General features: G+C 36.9%; 1 protein-coding gene across 9 annotated transcripts in view; it reads left to right on the forward strand.

Annotated features, from left to right (window-relative positions):
- Positions 1–19,879, forward strand: part of ERC1 (ELKS/RAB6-interacting/CAST family member 1) — a 410,068-nt gene that overhangs the window by 23,089 nt on the left and 367,100 nt on the right. For all 9 annotated transcript variants that reach the window (XM_057703818.1, XM_057703817.1, XM_057703825.1 and 6 more), the window contains exon 2: positions 11,071–11,895. In XM_057703818.1, coding sequence (XP_057559801.1) covers positions 11,227–11,895 — 669 coding nt within the window. In that variant the 5' untranslated portion in view covers positions 11,071–11,226. The remainder of the gene's footprint in view (positions 1–11,070; positions 11,896–19,879) is intronic.

Genomic DNA, 19,879 nt, shown 5'->3' on the forward strand with positions numbered 1-19,879 from the left:
TCAACTTGAGAATGTTTATCAAAATGAACTGCTGTTACAGATGATGATAATGTGTCTGTCCCTTAAATGTGATGGGTTGAGAAAATAAAATTAAGGATCATCAATAGATTGAAAAGAGGCAAGACTGTATAGGCGCGAAGACTGTTTTGGAGATTGTTGTGATAGTACTGGCCACACAGGTTGAGTCTGTAGCCATAGAGATAGAAAGGAAATATATTAGGAAGATAAAATTGATGGTGCACAGTGATTGATTAGTTAATGGAAGTTGAATAGAGAAGTGAAAAGGGGGAGTCAAAATGAATTCTATCAAAATAGGGAACATAGGAGAGGGGCATATTTTAGGGAAAATATGTGTTTAGTTAGAACTGTTGAGTTGCCTATGGGAAATCTTGGCAAATATGTACAGTAAACAGTTGGTCATACAAGTCTGCAGCCCAAGGCAGAAGCCAGAGTTGGGAATATTGATTGAGAAAACCTAAATTAAGTACATACTTAAAATAGGTACTAATTGAAACCAGTTGAAACAGTGACTCTGGATGGGATTGCCCAGGAACATGTTTGAGGATAGAGCTCTAAGGCATGTACCAGTGTTTTATCATTATTTTTTTCAGTTAAAGTATAGTTGGTTTATAATGTGTTAGTTTCTGCTGTACAGCAAAGTGATTCAGTTATTTATACACACACACGCGTTCACTTTTATGTTCTTTTCCATTATGGTTTATCATAGGATATTGAATATAGTTCTCTCTGCTATACTTTAAGACCTTGTTTATTCATTCTATATATAAAAGCCTACATCTGCTAATCCCAGACTCCCACTCTATCCCTCCCTCAGTGCCCTCTGCCTTGGCAACCACCAGTGTGTTCTCTGTGTCCGTGATTCTGTTTCTGTGTCATAGATAGGTTCATTTATGTCTTATTTTAGATTCCATATATAAGTGCTATCATTTGCATATACCAGTATTTTAAAGGTAGGCAGAGGAAGAGGAGCCAGTAAAATGTACTAGAAGAGAATTGTCTTGGAGAGATAGTAGGAGTATCAGAAGAGTATTAGAGAAACCCAGGTAAGTGTTTCAAGACAGAAGTGTTCTGTTGCATCAGATGCAGTAGAGTGAAGAGAATGCATTGAATTTGGCTGTAAGGAAACCATTCTGGCTTTATTCTAGAAGTGGTAGTGGGAGTTTTTAGTACCTAGAGCCTTATCTATACCATTTCTGTTGGATAGCTTTACACTACCTTTCCCCGAATTTGTTTATTGTTTTGTCCTGATTATGAAAAGAGTATGTCTTCATAGAAAAAAATTTATGGTTTGGAGAGAAAGTGAGATCACCACCCCAAATCTTACTACCTAGAATTGTGTATCCTGCTGTAACATTAAAAAAAACAAACTCAGGTAGAATTTGTGTTTATAACTTTTCCTTTTTTCTGTTTGGTTTGGCAATAGATTACAAATATCTTTCTCTATTGTTAAGTATAGAGCCACATCATCATTTGTAATGAGATGGTGTGTTAGTTTTCTAGGTCTCCTGTAGCAGATTACCACAAACTGGTGGCATTAAACAACAGACATTTATTCTCTCATGATTCTGGAGGCTAGAAGTCCACAATTGGTGTAGACAGCACCTTGCTCCCTCTGAAGCCTCTAAAGAGAATCCCTCGTTGCCTCTTCCTGGCTTCTGGTGGCTCCTGGCAGTCCTTGGCGTTCTTCGGGTTGTAACTGCATCACTCCAGTCTCTGCCTCCCTTTTTACATGGTCTTTCTTAATGTGCGTCTCTGTGACTGAATCTCTCTCTTTCCTCATAGAAAGACACCAGTTGGATTTAGAGACTAACACAATCCAGTATAAACTCATCTTAACTTTGTTACATCTGCAAAGGCTTGATTTCCAAATAAGGTTACATTCTGGGTTTCTAATGGATGTGAATTTTGGCGGGATACTATTCAACCCATTATAGATAGTAACCCATTTTATAGTTGTGCCTTAATTTATATAGCCAGTGCCCCATTGTTGGACATTTCGGTTGTAACTTTTCATTATTATGAACATAATGGGGGCAGGGATAATACATATGGTAGAACCGAAGTGATCCAGCCGGGCACCTTTTGGTACTCCCTTGCCCCATCTTTTTTTTTTTAAATTAAGTAATTAATTGGCTGCATTGGGTCTTCGTTGCTGTACATGGGCTTTCCCTACTTGCGGTGATTGGAGGTGCTGCTCTTCCTTGTGGTGCACGGGCTCCTCATTGCGGTGGCTTCTCTTGTTGTGGAGCACAGGCTGTAGGCGTGCAGACATCAGTATAGTTGTGGCACATGGGCTCAATAGTTGTGGCTCACGGGCTCTAGAGTGCAGGCTCAATAGTTGTGGCGCACGGGTTTAGTTGTTCCATGACAGGCTTAGTTGCTCTGTGCCCCCTTGCCGCATCGTAACTGTGAACAGATATGTGCAGCAGCCCTGGCCTGAGAGGAACATGATTGCCGAGGGCCTAGATCCCTTAGGAAGGAGCAGTTGGGTTGCCATCAGATAAGTCACTAAGACTTGCCAGGTGAAAACTGAGGCTGGGTGCCGTTTAGGATAGTGGAGGAGGGAATAGATGAGACCATTTGTGCTTTTGAGACCAACGGCAGCTCTAGTTTGTTCCAGTAACCTTCCTCTTCTGTGGTCCCCTCAAGAACAGAGGCCCATGGGAATCCTGGAGAAGCTGCTTCCTGATCCAGTGTGCAGAAGTGACTGCAGTGTGGGGGGTGGACTGTGGCAGTCATGGAGGTGTGTGTTCAGGTCTCCTGTCATGGGAGCAGCACTGTCTCACTTTCTCCACTGTGTCGCTTCTGCACTTCTGTCACAAATGAGTTGTCCATATATGTAAACTGTAATTCATTTTTAAATGATAAAAGTAATTCATATTCATGTTAAAAACTCAGTGCAGAAGAGAAAAATGTATCAGTAAAAACCCACCTTTCCCCAGGAATTCTTGTATTCTTCTTTTTATAAATTTAAAAATGTATCTTGTGTATTTTGTATCTCTTTTCTTATCACTACTCACAGTCTTAACCTTATTCTTCTTAATAGCTGCACAGTATTCCTGTAATTATATAGGCTGTTACCAGAGTCTTGTTATTTCAAAGAATTCTGCAGTTTTTTTAACTCAGTTTTTCCACTTGTGTGAAAATATGTGTAAGATAAATATCTAGACATGTAATGACTAACATTTATTGAAAACCTACCAGGAACCAGATATTTTATACTTACTCACTGATTTGATCTTCTTAGCCATCCTTTGAGGAAGATGATATGCCCATTTCATAGAAGAGGCTCTAAGAGATTTATTTCTTTGTTGAAAACTACAGTGTTTATATAGCAGAGCTGTACCAGCCCAAGCCTCCCCTTCTAGTTATTACACAGCTAAGCCTCAGGAGCACAGTAAGAATTATTTCACAGGGGGCTCGTTAGGGTCAAATGTAAATATTTAAGGTCTATGCATTGCATTTTGTTTTGCACATTTTTACAGTTACCCTGTAGAAAAGATTTCAGGTCACATTTTTGGTTTCATACTTGAGCAGAGTTAGTGATATGCTTTAATACAGAGGGCAGCAGCGTTAAGGAGGAAAATATAAAAACTACCATGTTCATGTATTCTGAGCACTGTTGCTGCATGATTTGGAATTGCATTTTTAACTTTTACCATTCTACTTCATTTGGGGAAGTTTAAAAAAAGTTGACTTCATTGTTTTAAAAATTAACCTAATCCTTTTGAATGTTGATTGTCTTGTATATCTTAGAAAAAAATCTTTGCTTACAAGTATATGTCACCAGAACTGAATTAATTTTAGTTTTCTTGACTTTCTTTTCATTTTTTTAATGTTTTTAATACAATTTTAGATTTATTTATTTTTTATTTATCAACTGCATTGGATCTTCATGCACGGGCTTTCTGTAGTTGCAGAGAGCAGGGGCTACTCTTCATTGTGGTGCATGGGCTTCTTATTGCGGTGGCTTCTCTTGTTGCGGTGGCTTCTCTTGTTGCGGAGCATGGGCTGTAGGTGCACAGGCTTCAGTAGTTGTGGCTCATGGGCTTAGTTGCTTCACTGCATATGGGGTCTTCCTGGACCAGGGCTCGAACCTGTGTCCCTTGCATTGGCAGGCGGATTCTTAACCACTGTACCACCAGGGAAGCCCTTGACTTTCTTTTCTTAAAAATAATTGTGCCTTCTCTTGATAGAGAACCCCAGTATTTTAAGGTTTTCAGGCTGTTTTAGAGTTAAGAATACTTCTGTGGTGAAATTGAAGCGCTCTAAAAACTAATTTTTTTATGGGGATGTGGAAATATGAATTGATGGTGGAGCTATATTGTTAATAAATACCAAATTTGAGATAAACCAGATTTCTGGTAATGTTCATATCAGAATTAGACTTGAGGAACCTTTTTTTAAAACTTATATCTGGGCAGACTTGCAGAGGTTTAAATGTTATGCTGGTATTTTTAAATAATTTTAAAACTCAAAATATAGGATAAAACAATTCGTTTTAGGTAGTTGATAAGTCTCTAACTTGACAGATTTTTCAGTATTGAGAATAGATATGTACACATAGGCATGATATTTTCTGCATATGATTGCTATGTGTGTATGTGTGTGTGAATTAAAATTTTTTTTTTCCTTAGAAGATGAACAGTGTTAGTGTGTTCTTATTGAGCTTATGCTGTTTTCTTGGAATTAAGATTTAGGTACAGAATTCCCTATTCTTATGCAAGAAGAATAATTTATTTTTTTTAAAATTGAAATCTTGACTATTCGGTAAGTTTCTTTATGATTTTTAGGGCATAATGTTAGAGGACAAAACTACATAGCAATGCATATAGAGAAGGAGGTTATCAGTTTATTAAATTTGGTTAAAATTTAAAAATGAAGTTTATTAACATGAAGGGAATGATAAAAAGGCTTTCATTATGCTTGTCTTAACTGCATTTAGTTTCAGTTTCCATAAACTAATTTCAAGATTATTCCCACCTTCTGAATGTATAAGAACTATCTTAATGAATTTTTCTAGGATTTAGGTTAACTTGTGGAGTCAGCAAACACTTTTGAATACTTGATTTATATTAGACACTGCACTAGGTTTTGAAGATAAGACATTCCTTTGCCTTTAAGGAAATAGTTAATTAACTAAAACATAGTAAGTATATTATTTTAAAAGCCCTGGGTTCCATAAGAGGAGCACCCAAATTAGACTGAGGGATTTAAAGGTTTGTGTAGGATTGTGACTATTAAACTTAGTTTGGAAGAATGAGTAGTAAGTAGTTAGCCAGTTGATGGGGAAGAGGAAGGTCATGGAAGCATGAGAGAGGATGGTATTTCAGGAAATTGCAGGTACTTGATCTTGGTTGTCACATGGAAGAAAAGAGTGGTTAAGAAGTATGTGTCTTTAGAGAGGTAGGCCGGACCCAAATCATGAAATTTTTTTTTAATTGCCTGCTAAATTCATCCAGCGTGTGTTGTTGATAACCACATGAGTTGTCCATAGTACACTTTTTTAATCTTCATTTGTAACTCTCTTTTTTTAAAAAATTAATTTATTGGCTGCGTTGGGTCTTCGTTGCTACACACGGGCTTTCTCTAGTTGCAAAGAGTGGGGTCTACTCTTCTTTGTGGTGTGTGGGCTTCTCATTGTGGTGGCTTCTCTTGTTGCAGAGCACAGGCTCTAGGCATGCATGGACTTCAGTAGTTGTGGCACTTGGGCTCAATAGTTGTGGCTTGCAGACTCTAGAGCACAGGCTCAGTAGTTGTGGCACACAGGCTTAGTTGCTCCCTGGCGTGTGGGATCTTCCCAGACCAGGGATCAAACCCGTGTCTCCTGCATTGGCAGGTGGATTCTTAACCACTGAGCCACCAGAGAAGCTCCTTGAAAATTTTTATATGCAGTGCGAAGGAATTTAGATTCTCATTTTGGGATGTCTTCAAAGGAAGTATGTAGGTGTGTGTGATGATGTCATATTTAAATTTTAGAGCAGTGGTTCTTAAACTTTTTTTTTGTTCCAGCATCCCTTTATAAATTATGAAGAGTCTGAATAGCTTTTGTTTATGTAGGCTATACTATTTACCATATTAGAAAGTAAAACTGAGAAATTTTTAAAACATAAGAGTACTCAAGTACACATTCCATTAGCTGTCAGTGGGATAATCCCACATGCCATGAAGACTCTGGAAAACACTACTGTACATTTGTGAGAATGTATAGTGAAGAAGCAAGTAATGTCAGAGTATTATGAGAAAAGTTTTGCCTTCTTGGACCTCTTGAAAGATTCTGTTCAGACCCCTGTGTGTCACTTTGTGGGACCTGGGGGAAACAGGGATTCTGACTCACTTGGAGAATTGTTGTATTAGAAGATCATGCTGGCAATGGTGTTGAGAATTGTTTAGAACCTATGAAGAGAAACACATTTTAAATTGTGATCCAGCATGCACATGTGTATTCATATGCACATTTAAAACAAGTTTCAGGAAACAATGCTGTGTTGTCTCTTGTATAAAAAGTTACCTCAAAATTTATTGAATCAGAAAAACAGACATTATCTCACAGTTTTTATGAAGAGCATAGCTGGGTGGTTCTCTGGCTTAAGGTATTTCATGAGGTTGCAGTCAAGATGTGAGTTGAGTCTGAAGTTCTGAAGGCTTGTCTGGGGTTGCAGAATCCCTTTCCAAGCCATCCCACATGGCTGTTGGCAGGAGGCCTCAGTTCCTCACTGCATGGTGCTCTCTGTAGGGTAGCTCAAGTACCCTTATAGCATGGTAGCTAACTTCCCCAAATCGAGTGCTGCAAGAGAGTGACTGAGACAGAAGTGTCTTTTATGAGTTAGTCTTGGAACTGATACATCATCAGAAGCAAATCCTTTAAGTCTAGTACACATTCAAAGCGAGAGGAATTTTGCTTCCCCTCTTGAAGGGAGGAGTATCAAAGAATTTATGCAGGTACCTTAAGACTACCACAAATACTTATCAGGAGAGTGAGTCCTCCATGGGTCTCTTCTTTCCTGCATGCCTTGAATGCAAGGCCCTGACTGCTCTTAACCTGGGCTGTTTCTCAGGATTGTGTTTGCAGCGAGTTACCTTGAAGGATGAGGTAATGTCTCCCATTGGGGGATATCAGGCTTACTTACTGATTATTGTGAACGTGGTGGATTCCCTAAACTCAATGTTCCTCTGCAAATCCACTGCATGTGTAGCATTTGTCTGGGCCCCCTTGTATCACCTTGTGGGACTTGGGGGTGACAGGATGTTCATACAGCTGGCTGTGCTGTGAGTGATAAAATTCTTTGTCTGTGACCTAGGAGACTCATGTGTTCTGTCTGGTAAGTAGAGGCAGAAGTTTGAAATAACCACAACAGGTACAAGAAGGGGAGCTAGCAAGATATTGGATAGGACACGAACTAGGGGACTTGTAGGACTCTGGGGCCAACATTATGGGCTCAAACTGAACAGCCGCATGATTTTTTCCAGCAGCTGGCGGTGCTCCAGGTAGGTAATCAGTGAAGATATTTCTTTTGGATTAATCAAGGGCAGGGGAGTATGGAATGTGAAATTATTTTTTTCAAGCTTTTGTGCTATAATTTGTGTACAATAAACTGAACATATTTAAAGTATGTGGTTTGATGAGTTTTGACCTGTATATGCCTGGGAAGCCTCACTACAGTCAAGATAGTGAACATTTTCATCACCCCTAAAGTTTCCTCCTACCCCTTCATGATCCATGCACCCTTCACCCCCAACCTCAGGCACATGCTGATGTGTTCTGTCATAACAGATTCTTTGTAGAATTTTATATAAATGGAATCACATGGCTTAACATTTTTTTTTTTTTTTGGTCAAAATTCTTTTTTTGTCAGCTGTTTAAAGTGCAAGAATTATTATCTTGTGGTTGTGGATCTGGCAAATTTTTAAAAGAAATTTTAATTTTTAAAAACACTGTCTTCCCTCAAGTTCATATTAGAAAGCCAGTATGAGGGCTTCAGACAGAGCTAGTGAATTTTCTTCTTTTGTTGTAGAAATGAATATAGTTCTGATAGTAACAAAGACTCCACATGCAAATGCCATTTTGGGTCTGAGAATGGCTTGAACATTAGAATGCACCTGCTGATGCTGAAAACTCGATGTGGATTTGTGTTACTGCATCTTAGCCTGTGTAGTGTGACTTAGTTACTTGACTACAGGAAAACAGAGTTTTTCACAGAAACACAGTTGGGACTTTTTTTCTTGACTGTGGCACTTTAAAATTCTGATGGCATGATTATTACTCTTTATTTTGTTAATTTTCCTTATTTTGTTCTTTTCCCCAGCATCTTTTAAAAAAGACTTTCTCCTTCATAGAAAGATAAATGTGATTATTTAAGCATTCCACCATGAAAAACCTAAGATGTGCCTTAAAGTTTCGGTTTAGAGTCCTAGATTAGCAGGACACTCTGCATTAAAACTGGAAACCTTTAACATCCTACAGACAATTGAGGTGTTAACATCATCAGATGGTGGATAAGTATAGTAGTTAAGAGCTTCCAGGGCCCTGGAGTTAGGTGCCCTAATTCAAATCTTAACCTACCACTTAACACCTATAGGCCTCACTTTTTTCATCTGTGAAGTGGAGGTAATGACAATTCCTGTGTTGTAGGGAGCTTATAAATATTAAATTAAATCTTGTAAAATTCTTAGCACAGTGCCTGACACATAGTGAACACTTACTACATGTTCGCTTTTGTTATCATTCAAGGAATTCTGGGTAATGAATAGCTCTCTTATTTTAAGCAATATTCAGATTACTTAAAAACATAAAAAACTTTGCATCCCTCTTTGATCTTGTAATAGAATTCACTTAAACAGTAGTATGTAGATTACTACTTGTCACCTACCTTACAGTCCAGATTAATCATGAAAAGGAATTTTTACTTCCTGAGGTAGGTTAATCCTGGGAAGGAATTTCCTAACATTACTAGAAGAATATTGCAATACCTGAACTTGGTGTACTATTGCTGTTTCTGAGACGGAAGGTTCAGACTCCGTGCATTTCCTGTCCTGCTTGTTGTTACCTTAGGGCTATCTTTATGGATCACAAAAGTAGAGATGAGACTGCCAGTGTGTTCATATTTCTGAAGATCTTTAACTTGAGTTTGGCATGACTATATAGGTCCTTAAAAATTTTATTTTTGACCATGTGATTTACTTGGATTGCATTTTCAATTGCATATTAAAATATTATTTAATATGTGAAATCTGTTAGTTGACCTAAGCCAATTCTTTGGTAGAATATTAGGAAATCACAGAGATCTAGTTTAGATCTGTATTGATTTCTGTTTGAGAGAAGTGTAGAAAGTAGATAGGTATGATATATGTTTTTAAAATTTGTCTTAATTACTATACTTGTAGCACATGAGCATATTTTCCTGTTAAAAAATTCAAGCATTTGAGTATTGTAAGTCTAAAGCTTTACAAGTGAACCTAAAGCCTCCACAAACATTTCCCCCCAACCTTAGAAACCAGATTCCCTTCCCCTCTAACCACTGCTGTTTAAAATTTGGCATTTCCCATGTAGGAATTCTTTATATATTTTGTATACAAATCTTTATACATATGTTAGATAATTTTTCACCAAGGGTTTTGTTTTTCTTTTAATTTTTGGTGTATTTTGTCATTTTGACATAATTGAATGAATGTACTAGTTGTTTTTCTTTACATTTTTATGTTTTGTTTCTTATTTAAGAAGCCCTACCTTAACTCAAGTTCACAAGGATATTCACTTAAGTTTTCTTCTAGTACTTTTAATAGTTTCAAAATTTATATCTTTATGCACATAGGATTTATTTCTGTGTACTATGTGAAGTAGAGATGTAACTTATTTTTTTTCCAAGAGTACCAGTTGTTCAAACTCCATTTATTGAATGATTTGTCCTTTCCTCACTGTTTTGAAATGTTACTTTTAGCATACACTAAACTCACATTTATAATTTAGAGTCGATACCTGGGCCAGTTCTGTACAGTTTTAATCACTATAGCTTTAAAAGGCTTCGAGTCCTTGTGAGAAATCTTAGGGGGCAGATGTGGTTTTGGAATCCAGGTTTTTTCTCCATGATGCCCAATGGGTGTTATGCAGTATCCTGTAATCATACACATTGTTTTCCCAATGACGTGTACAAATAATCACACTAGGTGAGATACATATAAACAATAAGTGACCTCATATCAGATCATGCCAGGTTTTGCCACTGAGTTAAAAAGAAAAAAAAAACCTTATTTCCAGAGTTTAAAAAAATTTTTGCATTGCAAATTAAAGGATCATGGACCTATAGTGTATCTTGCTATTTAGGGGACATTTTCCTTTGTTCTTCTGTTTCAGACTGTTTTGGTTATTGTTGTACCTCTACTCCTCCATTTGAATTTTGGAGTCAGCTTGTTGGGTTATAGGAGGAATCCCGTAGAGATTTTCATTGGCATGTGGAATAGTTGGGGAAGAACTGACACCTTTACAGTGTTTGTCTTCTCATCCGTAAACATGGATAACTTTCCTTTTGTTCAGGAAAGTTTTCTAGTTTTTCCAGAAGTTCTTGCACATTTTTGTTAGATTTATATCAAAGTATTTTATGGTTTTGTTGCTATTGTGAATGGAATTTTTAAAAAATTGCATTTTCTAATTGTTATTACTAACGTACAAGAAAGTATTGATATTTATATATTGATCTGTGCCTAAGCAGTTTGTTGAGTTCTGTAATTGGTTCTAATACTTGTCAGTTGATCTTGGATTTTCCAGTTAGAAAATCATCTATTCAGACATTGAGTTTTAATTTTTTCTTGCCAGTCTTTATGCCTCATTTCTTTGTCTTTTCCATTTGCTTGTTATGGTTTACGTACTCAGTTTTGAGACATGTTGAATGTTTTTGGAATGATGTTTACTGAGAAATAAGTTGTGCTGTAAACAAGCGCAGGAGTAAACAGATGATCGAAGGGGAGCTCCTCCTCAGGTGGGGGCAATGAAGAGTGTCTGAGAGGGGAAGTGTTTCTTATTGGAGGAGTTAATGTGTGATCTTTTCATTACAGATATGGTGTAAGCTCTTTCTTCAAGATTGAACAGCTGAGGACCTGGTATTTCTGATTAGCCTTAAGCAGACTTATAGCCATAGAGAAACGTCACAGAGTTCCATATTGTGTTTTCTGCTTTAAACCTTTCCTGGCACCTGAATTCATCTTGCAACCATGTACGGAAGCGCTCGCTCAGTTGGGAAGGTGGAACCAAGCAACCAGAGCCCTGGGCGATCACCTCGGCTTCCACGGTCCCCTCGCTTGGGTCATCGTCGAACCAATAGTACAGGAGGGAGTTCTGGAAGCAGTGTCGGAGGTGGCAGTGGGAAAACCCTTTCAATGGAGAACATCCAGTCCTTAAATGCTGCCTATGCCACTTCTGGCCCTATGTATCTAAGTGACCATGAAAATGTGGGTTCAGAAACACCTAAAAGCACCATGACACTTGGCCGTTCTGGAGGACGTTTGCCTTACGGTGTGAGGATGACTGCTATGGGCAGTAGCCCCAATATAGCTAGCAGTGGAGTTGCTAGCGACACCATAGCATTTGGAGAGCATCACCTCCCTCCTGTGAGCATGGCATCCACTGTTCCTCACTCTCTCCGTCAGGCAAGAGATAACACAATCATGGATCTGCAGACACAGCTGAAGGAAGTATTAAGGGAAAATGATCTCTTGCGAAAGGATGTAGAAGTAAAGGAGAGCAAACTAAGTTCTTCAATGAATAGCATCAAGACCTTCTGGAGCCCAGAGCTGAAGAAAGAACGAGCCCTGAGAAAAGATGAAGCTTCTAAAATCACTATTTGGAAGGAACAGTATAGAGTTGTGCAGGAGGAAAACCAGGTTAGTTTTATATGTATGTTTGCCTTTCTGTATTCTGAATATATGAAACAATTGATGTACATAAGTGAAACGAGCCATTCTTTTTCTTTTCTTTCTTTCTTAGGTTTTTCCCTTCCCAGTTCATTTATTTTCCTTTTTCCTGTTTTTCTTAGTATTTTATGCCCTCCATTTCTTAGCCTTTTCCAGATGGGTCCTCTACCTTAATCTTTCTCTGGCTGCCATGTCTGCTTGCTCGCCATTCTTGCTTGTTTCTTTCCCCTAGCTTCTCTTTCTCTTCCTGTCTTTTCTTTTAACATATGTTATCTTTTTTCACTTCTTATGAGAGTATGATTTTGCTTTGAAATCCATTATCAAAATTATTTAGGCTATGTAACTTAAGTGTGGGGGTATAGTATTAAGATTTACCATAGTAAATGTTAAAAAAGTCAATCTTAAAAAAAAAAAACTATCACAAGGCAAGTCAATATGTTGACAGTACAGAACAGAAACTAATTTTAAAAAGTTAATATTGATGACATAAATATTAAGTACCAACAATGAGTAGCAGTTCTTTCTGTTGACATTTATGAAAGTTTAACTTCAGTGACAAGAACAAGGAAGCAGATACAGAGAATGGACTGGAGAACTCGAGGTATGGGAGGGGGCGGGGGGTGAAGGGGAAACTGAGAAGAAGCGGGAGAGTAGTACAGACATATATATACTACTAACTGTAAAATAGTCAGTGGGAAGTTGTTGTATAACAAACGGAGTCCAACTCGAGGATGGAAGATGCCTTAGAGGACTGGGGCAGGGAGGGTGGGGGGGAATCGAGGTGGGGGCGTCAAGGAAGGGAGGGAATATGGGGATATGTGTATAAAAACAGTTGATTGAACCTGGTGTACCCCCCAAAAAAATAAAATAAAATAATAAAAACAAACAAACAAACAAACAAAAAAAAACTTGAAAAAAAAAAATTTTTTTTAATTCTTCAAAATTGAGGACTTAAGGTAGAAGAAAGGCAACTGGTGTGATTGGTTATATATAAAATATAAATTAGATTTTGGTAGAAGTTGAATATTAAATTGAGGTTGAATTTATCATTGAATTAGCTAGCCTTCAGTGTACCTTTTTGATGGTGCTGAAAATATGCCTGTCACCAAGATGATTTTTATTAGCAAGCAAGGAAATGTCCATTTTAATGAGGAAAAAAAATATTGGCTTACTTCTTTATTTTCAAATAATTCAGGCAGCTAATTATGCCTATACTTTAAAAGCTGTGTGGATAAAAAGCATTGACAATAACCTTTCTAATTATCAAGCTGTATTCAAAGGCAAATATTTGAATCTTCTGAAAAGACTATGATGGGAACTCAGCACTTTTGCCCAGTGGAAGCGAAACAGTCCACAGGGCTCTGATGCCAAAAAAACCATATGCGCAGAAGGAGGGTGAACACTGCCTTATCTAGATTCCGCCCCTTGCCCTAATTAAACACCAGTGCTGGCAGGAGTATATTCTTCCTGCACCCACTGTAATTACCACACAATCCTAAAATTGTATAACTTTGGTCCAAGAAACGAAGGGTGCAATTTTAAAACGAAGTGAAACACTGCAATGAGATATGGAGAACTGAGAATGCTAATTAATAGATTATAGTGAGCCAGCAGTGGGCCCTAATTAAACTCTGCATTCATCACACCCTCCATAGCCCTCAGAGGTCAGACATTTTCCACTTTACAAAGAAGATTGGTTTAATAGGATTTACAGTAATTAAACAAATTTCCCCATTTCAGTTTGAGATTGGGGATTTAGACACATTCTAAATCTTTGATCTGATTGGACCACAGAGATCTTGGTCTAGAATCCTATCAAATGAAAAAACACATTTGGTTAGAATTGCAGAATGTGTATGGTTCATTATTATGAAGTCCTTTTAGAAGATTGTTTCAAAAATAAATATCCAGCTGTTTTTATGTTTCATACTCTTTTTGTTACTGAACATTCAAGTACTGGTGGTTGGAGAAATGGAACAATATGTGTTTTAACAGGAAAGGCCTTTTTCTTTTTTTAAATTGAGAATGAGGAAGGCTTTTGGTGTGTTTACCTTATCAAGAATAAAAACCCAGCTGTGAGCTTGGTTGAATTGCAGAGCTAAGGCTTTGGATGATTTATGTTTTTTAATTTTATTCTAACCAGGATCTAATAAGATATTGTCATATTTCTTTTTGATTATTATGCCTTGTACTATTCCTGTATGTTTAGTTGCAAGCTTACTTTAAAAATAATTATTTAAATAAAAAAAAAAAAGCCCAACACAACCTAAAAATAAAGAAATTAAAAAAAATTATTTAAACCACTTTCGTTGGAATTTTGTGTGACCAGAGTACATTTAAAAAATGTTATAGTATGGCAAGTGAGTTTAATGTTTTGCTTTGTGTATTTTTTTGCTTCTGGATCCAAGTTTGATTTTGTTCAGAATTCTGATTTTTGGATTTTTATTTTATTTATTTAGGGATCAAGAGAATTTGAAGTTCAGAAATTAAAAAAGATAGACATTCTGTGTAAATCTGTGTTTTGTCATTTGTTCTCACTGTTTGGACACTGGTGACTATTAACATTTTAGTAATTTTTAGATTGTACCTTGATTTGTCACATGGTGAAAGCCATTATTTGAATTTAAATAAACTCATCAGTTTGCTTATTGTTTCACTGTCATTTAAAATCTGATGTCAAAATCTGGGATCTCTGTCTTGGACTGTTTGTTTAACTTTTCTTTTTGATAATCCCATTTTAACACAGAGATGAATTATGAATTGTTATTCAGAGTATTGTGGATATATCAGTATTCTGGTCTGTTTTCCAGATAGATTTGATCTTTTCTGGCATTCCAGAAATGGGAGGTGTTAGAGGCACTGTGTGGAATGTCCTGAGAAAATGAAACCACATGTAAGATAGATAACTCCTTTTGGGGAGTTAACAATCATTTTGAGAAGCAGAATTTGTTCATGTGAGGCATATAGAAATATAAGCTACCCATCCATTGGATTTTGTCTTGTGCAAAGGTATATAAATGGGTATGGGAAATTGGCTTCTTGAAGAACTGGTAAATTTGCTTACCTGGGATGTAGTGGAGTATTGTGAAAAATTTCCCAGTGAATCTAATAAAAAATGTTGTGCAAATATCTGACAGGGCTTATTTGTGAGGAAATAAGAGAATTTGCCAGAGGATTATAGTCTCTTTTTCCCCTCTGTTACATTTCACAGTGCAGTCTAGTGTGTGATTTTATTTCAGTGATAGAATTGGTTTTATGGGTTCGCTAATTTACAGAATCTTTGCAGATAGCAGCTTAAATATGAGTTGGGAAACCCATTTTTTATTCTTTTGTGCAAAAGAAACCAGAAAATGAACGTAGCTTTTTTAGTTACACTAATATTGATCAAGGGAGGTCATAGTTCCATTTTACTTTTTAAAATCATGCTGCCCCTGGAACTTGCTATCATGTTACAGGTGCTATATTTGCCCTGGAGAGTGTTGCGGGGGCTTGGAAATCATGCTTTAGAACAAGTGGTTGGGGGAATTCTAAAGAAGAGACTTGTGACATTTTAGTTATATTCTGTTTTTGTTGGGCAGCCATGAAGAAGGAAGGTTTTTTCCCTTTTTTTCTTTGGTATTTTTTTTGGAAGGCCAGTACTGGAAAAATGAATATGCATATGAAGGTTTTAGGTTCTGGCTTCATGGAGGAAAGTATTTTCTAACAAAGCTCAATCCGTTTGATGGAAGAATCAATTTCACAGTCCTGTGCTTGACCGTCACTGGCATTGGTTCCTGGGAGGCCAGATGCCTCTGACAGCTGTGTAGGTGCTCCTGGTCTTTCAGCTCTGGAGGGTGCCTGCAGTGACTTCATTGAGAGGCATTTAGAGAGTTCCCCACCCACCCACCCACCCTCTTTTTGCCGTCCCAGCCTTGCTTCTTCCCTCTCTCCCTTTATGACAACTTTATTGAGATATAATTTAATTCATCCTTTAAGACTATATAACTTTTTTCTTAGTCTGACTTATTCAAAGAAGAATTGAAGAAAGTAACAGGAAGTTGCCCTAGGGGGTAAATTATTCAGGAGCAGCTTTTATTGCTGGTCTGCAGAGAGGATCGAAGGCAGGCAGCAGGGAAAGCAAATGAGTTTGTTGCAGAAAACTTGGATTTATTTGGGTGATAGGAATGGGGAAGAAGGTGCACATCCTTGAGGTATTTTCAAAGATATATTTCAGTATAGACTAGGATGGCAAGAGAGAAGGCTACAATGAGTGAACCATGGTACTGAGACTGAGGAAGTGTTTTTGCCATTGATGATAAATGGGTAGAGATTAGAATGTGGAACTAGAGTTAGGGTAAGAAACAGTGAATTTAGTTTTAATTATTTGAGAAGTTTTCCATAAGCATTTGGAAATAAGAGACTAATGACTGCAATCTTAGGTGCACGCACAGGAGTGTTATTATATGTGTGCTTGTTAATGTTGGAAAATGTACTGACCTAGTTAATTCTGTATCGCAAGCTATATGTCTCTGCTTGTGGGAGTAAGGAGTGGAGAGGAAGAGAGAAGCCATTAAGTGGTACATATTTTATATGTTTTCTCACCCAGCTGTTTCTGTGTTTTCGTCTTCTGTCTTTGTTGTGGTATTTTTCTTTGAAGGAAGATAACTTGAGTGATTCTCTCGATTACTGAAAGTCACTATTCACTTAGAAAGGGTAATGTCTATATTCCTGTGATGAACGAACTTTTGCTAACAGACATCTTTTGTTTTAGTGAACAAGTTCATTGAAAGTAGATACCTCTGCATGATGAATTTGGAGTAAATTTGTCAGAAAGAGAAATACTGTCAAAAAGGAAATGCTTCCTACTTTCAGCGAAGAAGTGATTAACTTTGTATTGACAACGTTCTGTTCTTCCCTTATGGATAAGATTAGAAATCTTTTATGAACTGTATTTTTCTCATTCTCTGTGCTGCCATGTGCATCTCTAAAAATATTCATTTTTCTTTCTGGAGTTGGAAAGTTAGTCTTTCACATAGATCTGTTCCTTTTATTTTTTCCACGTTATCAGCAGTAATGCTTATTGAAACTACCTCCCTTTCTGTTTGTTCTGGCAGTCTTTCCTACCTAATAGGCTCATGGTAAGTTCTGTCGCACTTTGACTGTTGGTGGAGAACACTTGGTTGAAATGACACCTGTCTAGCTTGATTTCATCTGTGGAGACCCTGTAGGTTGAGAAGGTGAGCAACAGTTCAGCTTTGATGTGTACACCGTACCATCCTTTAACTGTGGAATTTTGTGGCTAGTGGCTCATGTACTTCCAGAGCATGTGATATGCAGGACCTGTTTTGCTTTGAAACCACCCTTGGATAACTGTTCTGATTTTGGATGAGCCCTCGGGCACTCAGGTATGGTCTCCTGTAGCAGTATTTCTCAAACTGTTCATCCTCAGGACGCTGTACACTTGTAAAAATTATTAAGGAACCTAAAATAGCTTTTATTTATGTAGGCTTTTATCTATCAGTATTTGCCATATTGGAGACTAAAATAGAAATTAAAAAATATTTATTAATACATTTCAAAATAATAAACACATTAAATGTTAACATAACATTTTTAATGAAAAATAGTTTTGCACGTCTCTTTAATATCTTGTTTAGTAGATGACAGCTGACTCTTATATCTGCTGCTTTCAGTGGTCTGTTGCAGTTTGTTTTTTGGGTTGAGAAAAATATACAAAAGTATATTGAGAAAATCAGGCCTCATATAAATAAGTAGTTGGAAAAGGCAGGAGTATTTTAAAATCCTTTTCAGATAATTTTGGATATGTTTTGAAACCACACCAAAATTTGACAAGTGGTAGTTTTTTTTAAACATTTTGAGATACGATTTATAGGCCATAAAATTCATCCATTTTAAGTGCACAATTGAATTTTTTTTTTTTTTAGTAAATTTGACTGCGAGGTGTGCAGTCAGAACCGTAATCTAATTTTAGAACATTTTCATCAGTGAGTGGTAGTTTTTTAAAGTTGGTGCAGTGTAGAATCCGAAATCCTGTCAGTGACCTTTCCATAATACTTTGTTACATTAAAATAAATTGGTCGGTCTTGCACTTTGAACATATCTTTTACATGTAGAGAATATACATGAATATTACATATGCCTTCCCCTGCTCTTGTAACACTCTGTATTAGTCACTTGGAAGATGTTGGTTGATTGAGTTATGTAGGTCTTCCAAGTGTTGACACATTTCATTGGACAGATTAAAAAAATTCGTTCATTAAAATCACGTTCTGTTTCGTCAGAAAAGCCTTTAAGTATTGATAAGCTCACCAGGCAGGAGATACAAGTTTTCCAAAATTCTGAGTTTTGCTCGAAACTCAGATTTTATCATTGGCAAGAGATATTGCCAGTTATTGTCGAGTTGACAGGTTTGTTTAATTAAATTTTGAGAAAAATTTATCCGTATACCCGAGTCTGAATAATCATTGGTTGTGAATTCAGTCTTTTAAATTAAAACGGTGCTCATTGAGACAGCCATTGTATTTCAATGTGCAGCAGAGGTGCTTCATGCCTCTTTGAGAGACCTGGATGATGTGACTCTATGGGTGAAGTGTTCCAGACAGAAGGGACTACACATCTAAAGGCCTTACTGGGGTCTCTGACTCTGGTAAGAGGTTGCCACTAAGGGTCTTGACTAGTTTATTCTTTAGCTCTAATACGCCTCTTCTCTTAACTGTTGTGTTATAATAAAACATTGTGGTCTTTGACATCAACAAGGCTTTTGCTTCTCCACCATGGTTTAGGTAATTGTACTATTTCTTCAGTAATAGTGAATAATGGGAAAACACTGGATAAAGCCTAATAGGCCAAAATTCAGCCCAAACAGTATTAAATAATAGAAAGCTTCGGTGTGCTAGAAAGCTGGAAAAGTGCTTCTTCAAAGTTTTGGAATGAATTTATCCATGTGCATTGAATGAAAATTCCCGCTTTGAGGTCTATCCTTAATCGTTTTGCTTGTGCATTTTCAGGTATAAACCATGGTTAGAGATGCCACCTTTTTTCTGGCAAGGTTATGAAAGTGTGTTTTTAAATGCTAGTTTTAATGTTTAATATTTAATTTTGTTGATTTAACAAATATTGAGCACCTCCTTTGTACCATCATAGTTTTCTGGTGAACTGCCCTGAAACTGGAAATAAAACTGAAAGCAATGTGAAAACTGTATAAGGCTATAAATTGCTTTCTTGAATTTTTGGACTCTTGAATTAACATTAACATTAAAGTGTCTTAGTGATTTAGAGGCTCTATGTAAAGAATACATACATACATTTTCTCCTGGATTGTTCTTTTCACAGTCTTATTTTGTAGGATAAAATGAATATGAGGGTAATAAACTTCTAGAAATACATAGTAACCCTTAGTAGAAACATCAGTGAAAGAAAGAGCAACAAGATAAAAGGTCAGAAGAGCCAATATTTTCTTCTTGTTGCTGTTTGTCGATAGCATGTATTTCTCTGTCCTTAGGGAGGTGCCTTGGGTGGGCTGTCTTAGCCAGTAGTTACAGTTGGCTACCCAGTAAGTATTCTCATTATTGAATGTTTTGTGATAAGGATTCCTCTTTGTCTCATCAGTTACCCAGTTTTTACTGTGAAGAAACTAAAAAAAGGGAAAGCATGTATTGATCAATTTTTGGATGTAATTGTGATTTTCAAATTTGTTCACTCTCTGGGAGCCATTTAATTTTCATAACTGTAAATAAAGGAGGACTTAAATTCTTCAAGAATCACCGCACAGTTTAAAAACTATCTTGTGAGAGCAGTGCTTGAGCATTATAATTTGTTGCCCTTAAAACGAGAGCACATCATCAACAATTCCTTGACAGTGGGACTCTGTATTACTGTTGCTTAACTGTTAGAAAGTATTGTAAAATTCTGAAAGCGAGAGAGCTCAATTTTAAAGACTAAGAATATTGCCAGG

The sequence above is a fragment of the Hippopotamus amphibius genome, chromosome 12 (genome assembly GCF_030028045.1).
Source record: "Hippopotamus amphibius kiboko isolate mHipAmp2 chromosome 12, mHipAmp2.hap2, whole genome shotgun sequence".
Lineage (NCBI taxonomy): Eukaryota > Metazoa > Chordata > Mammalia > Artiodactyla > Hippopotamidae > Hippopotamus > Hippopotamus amphibius.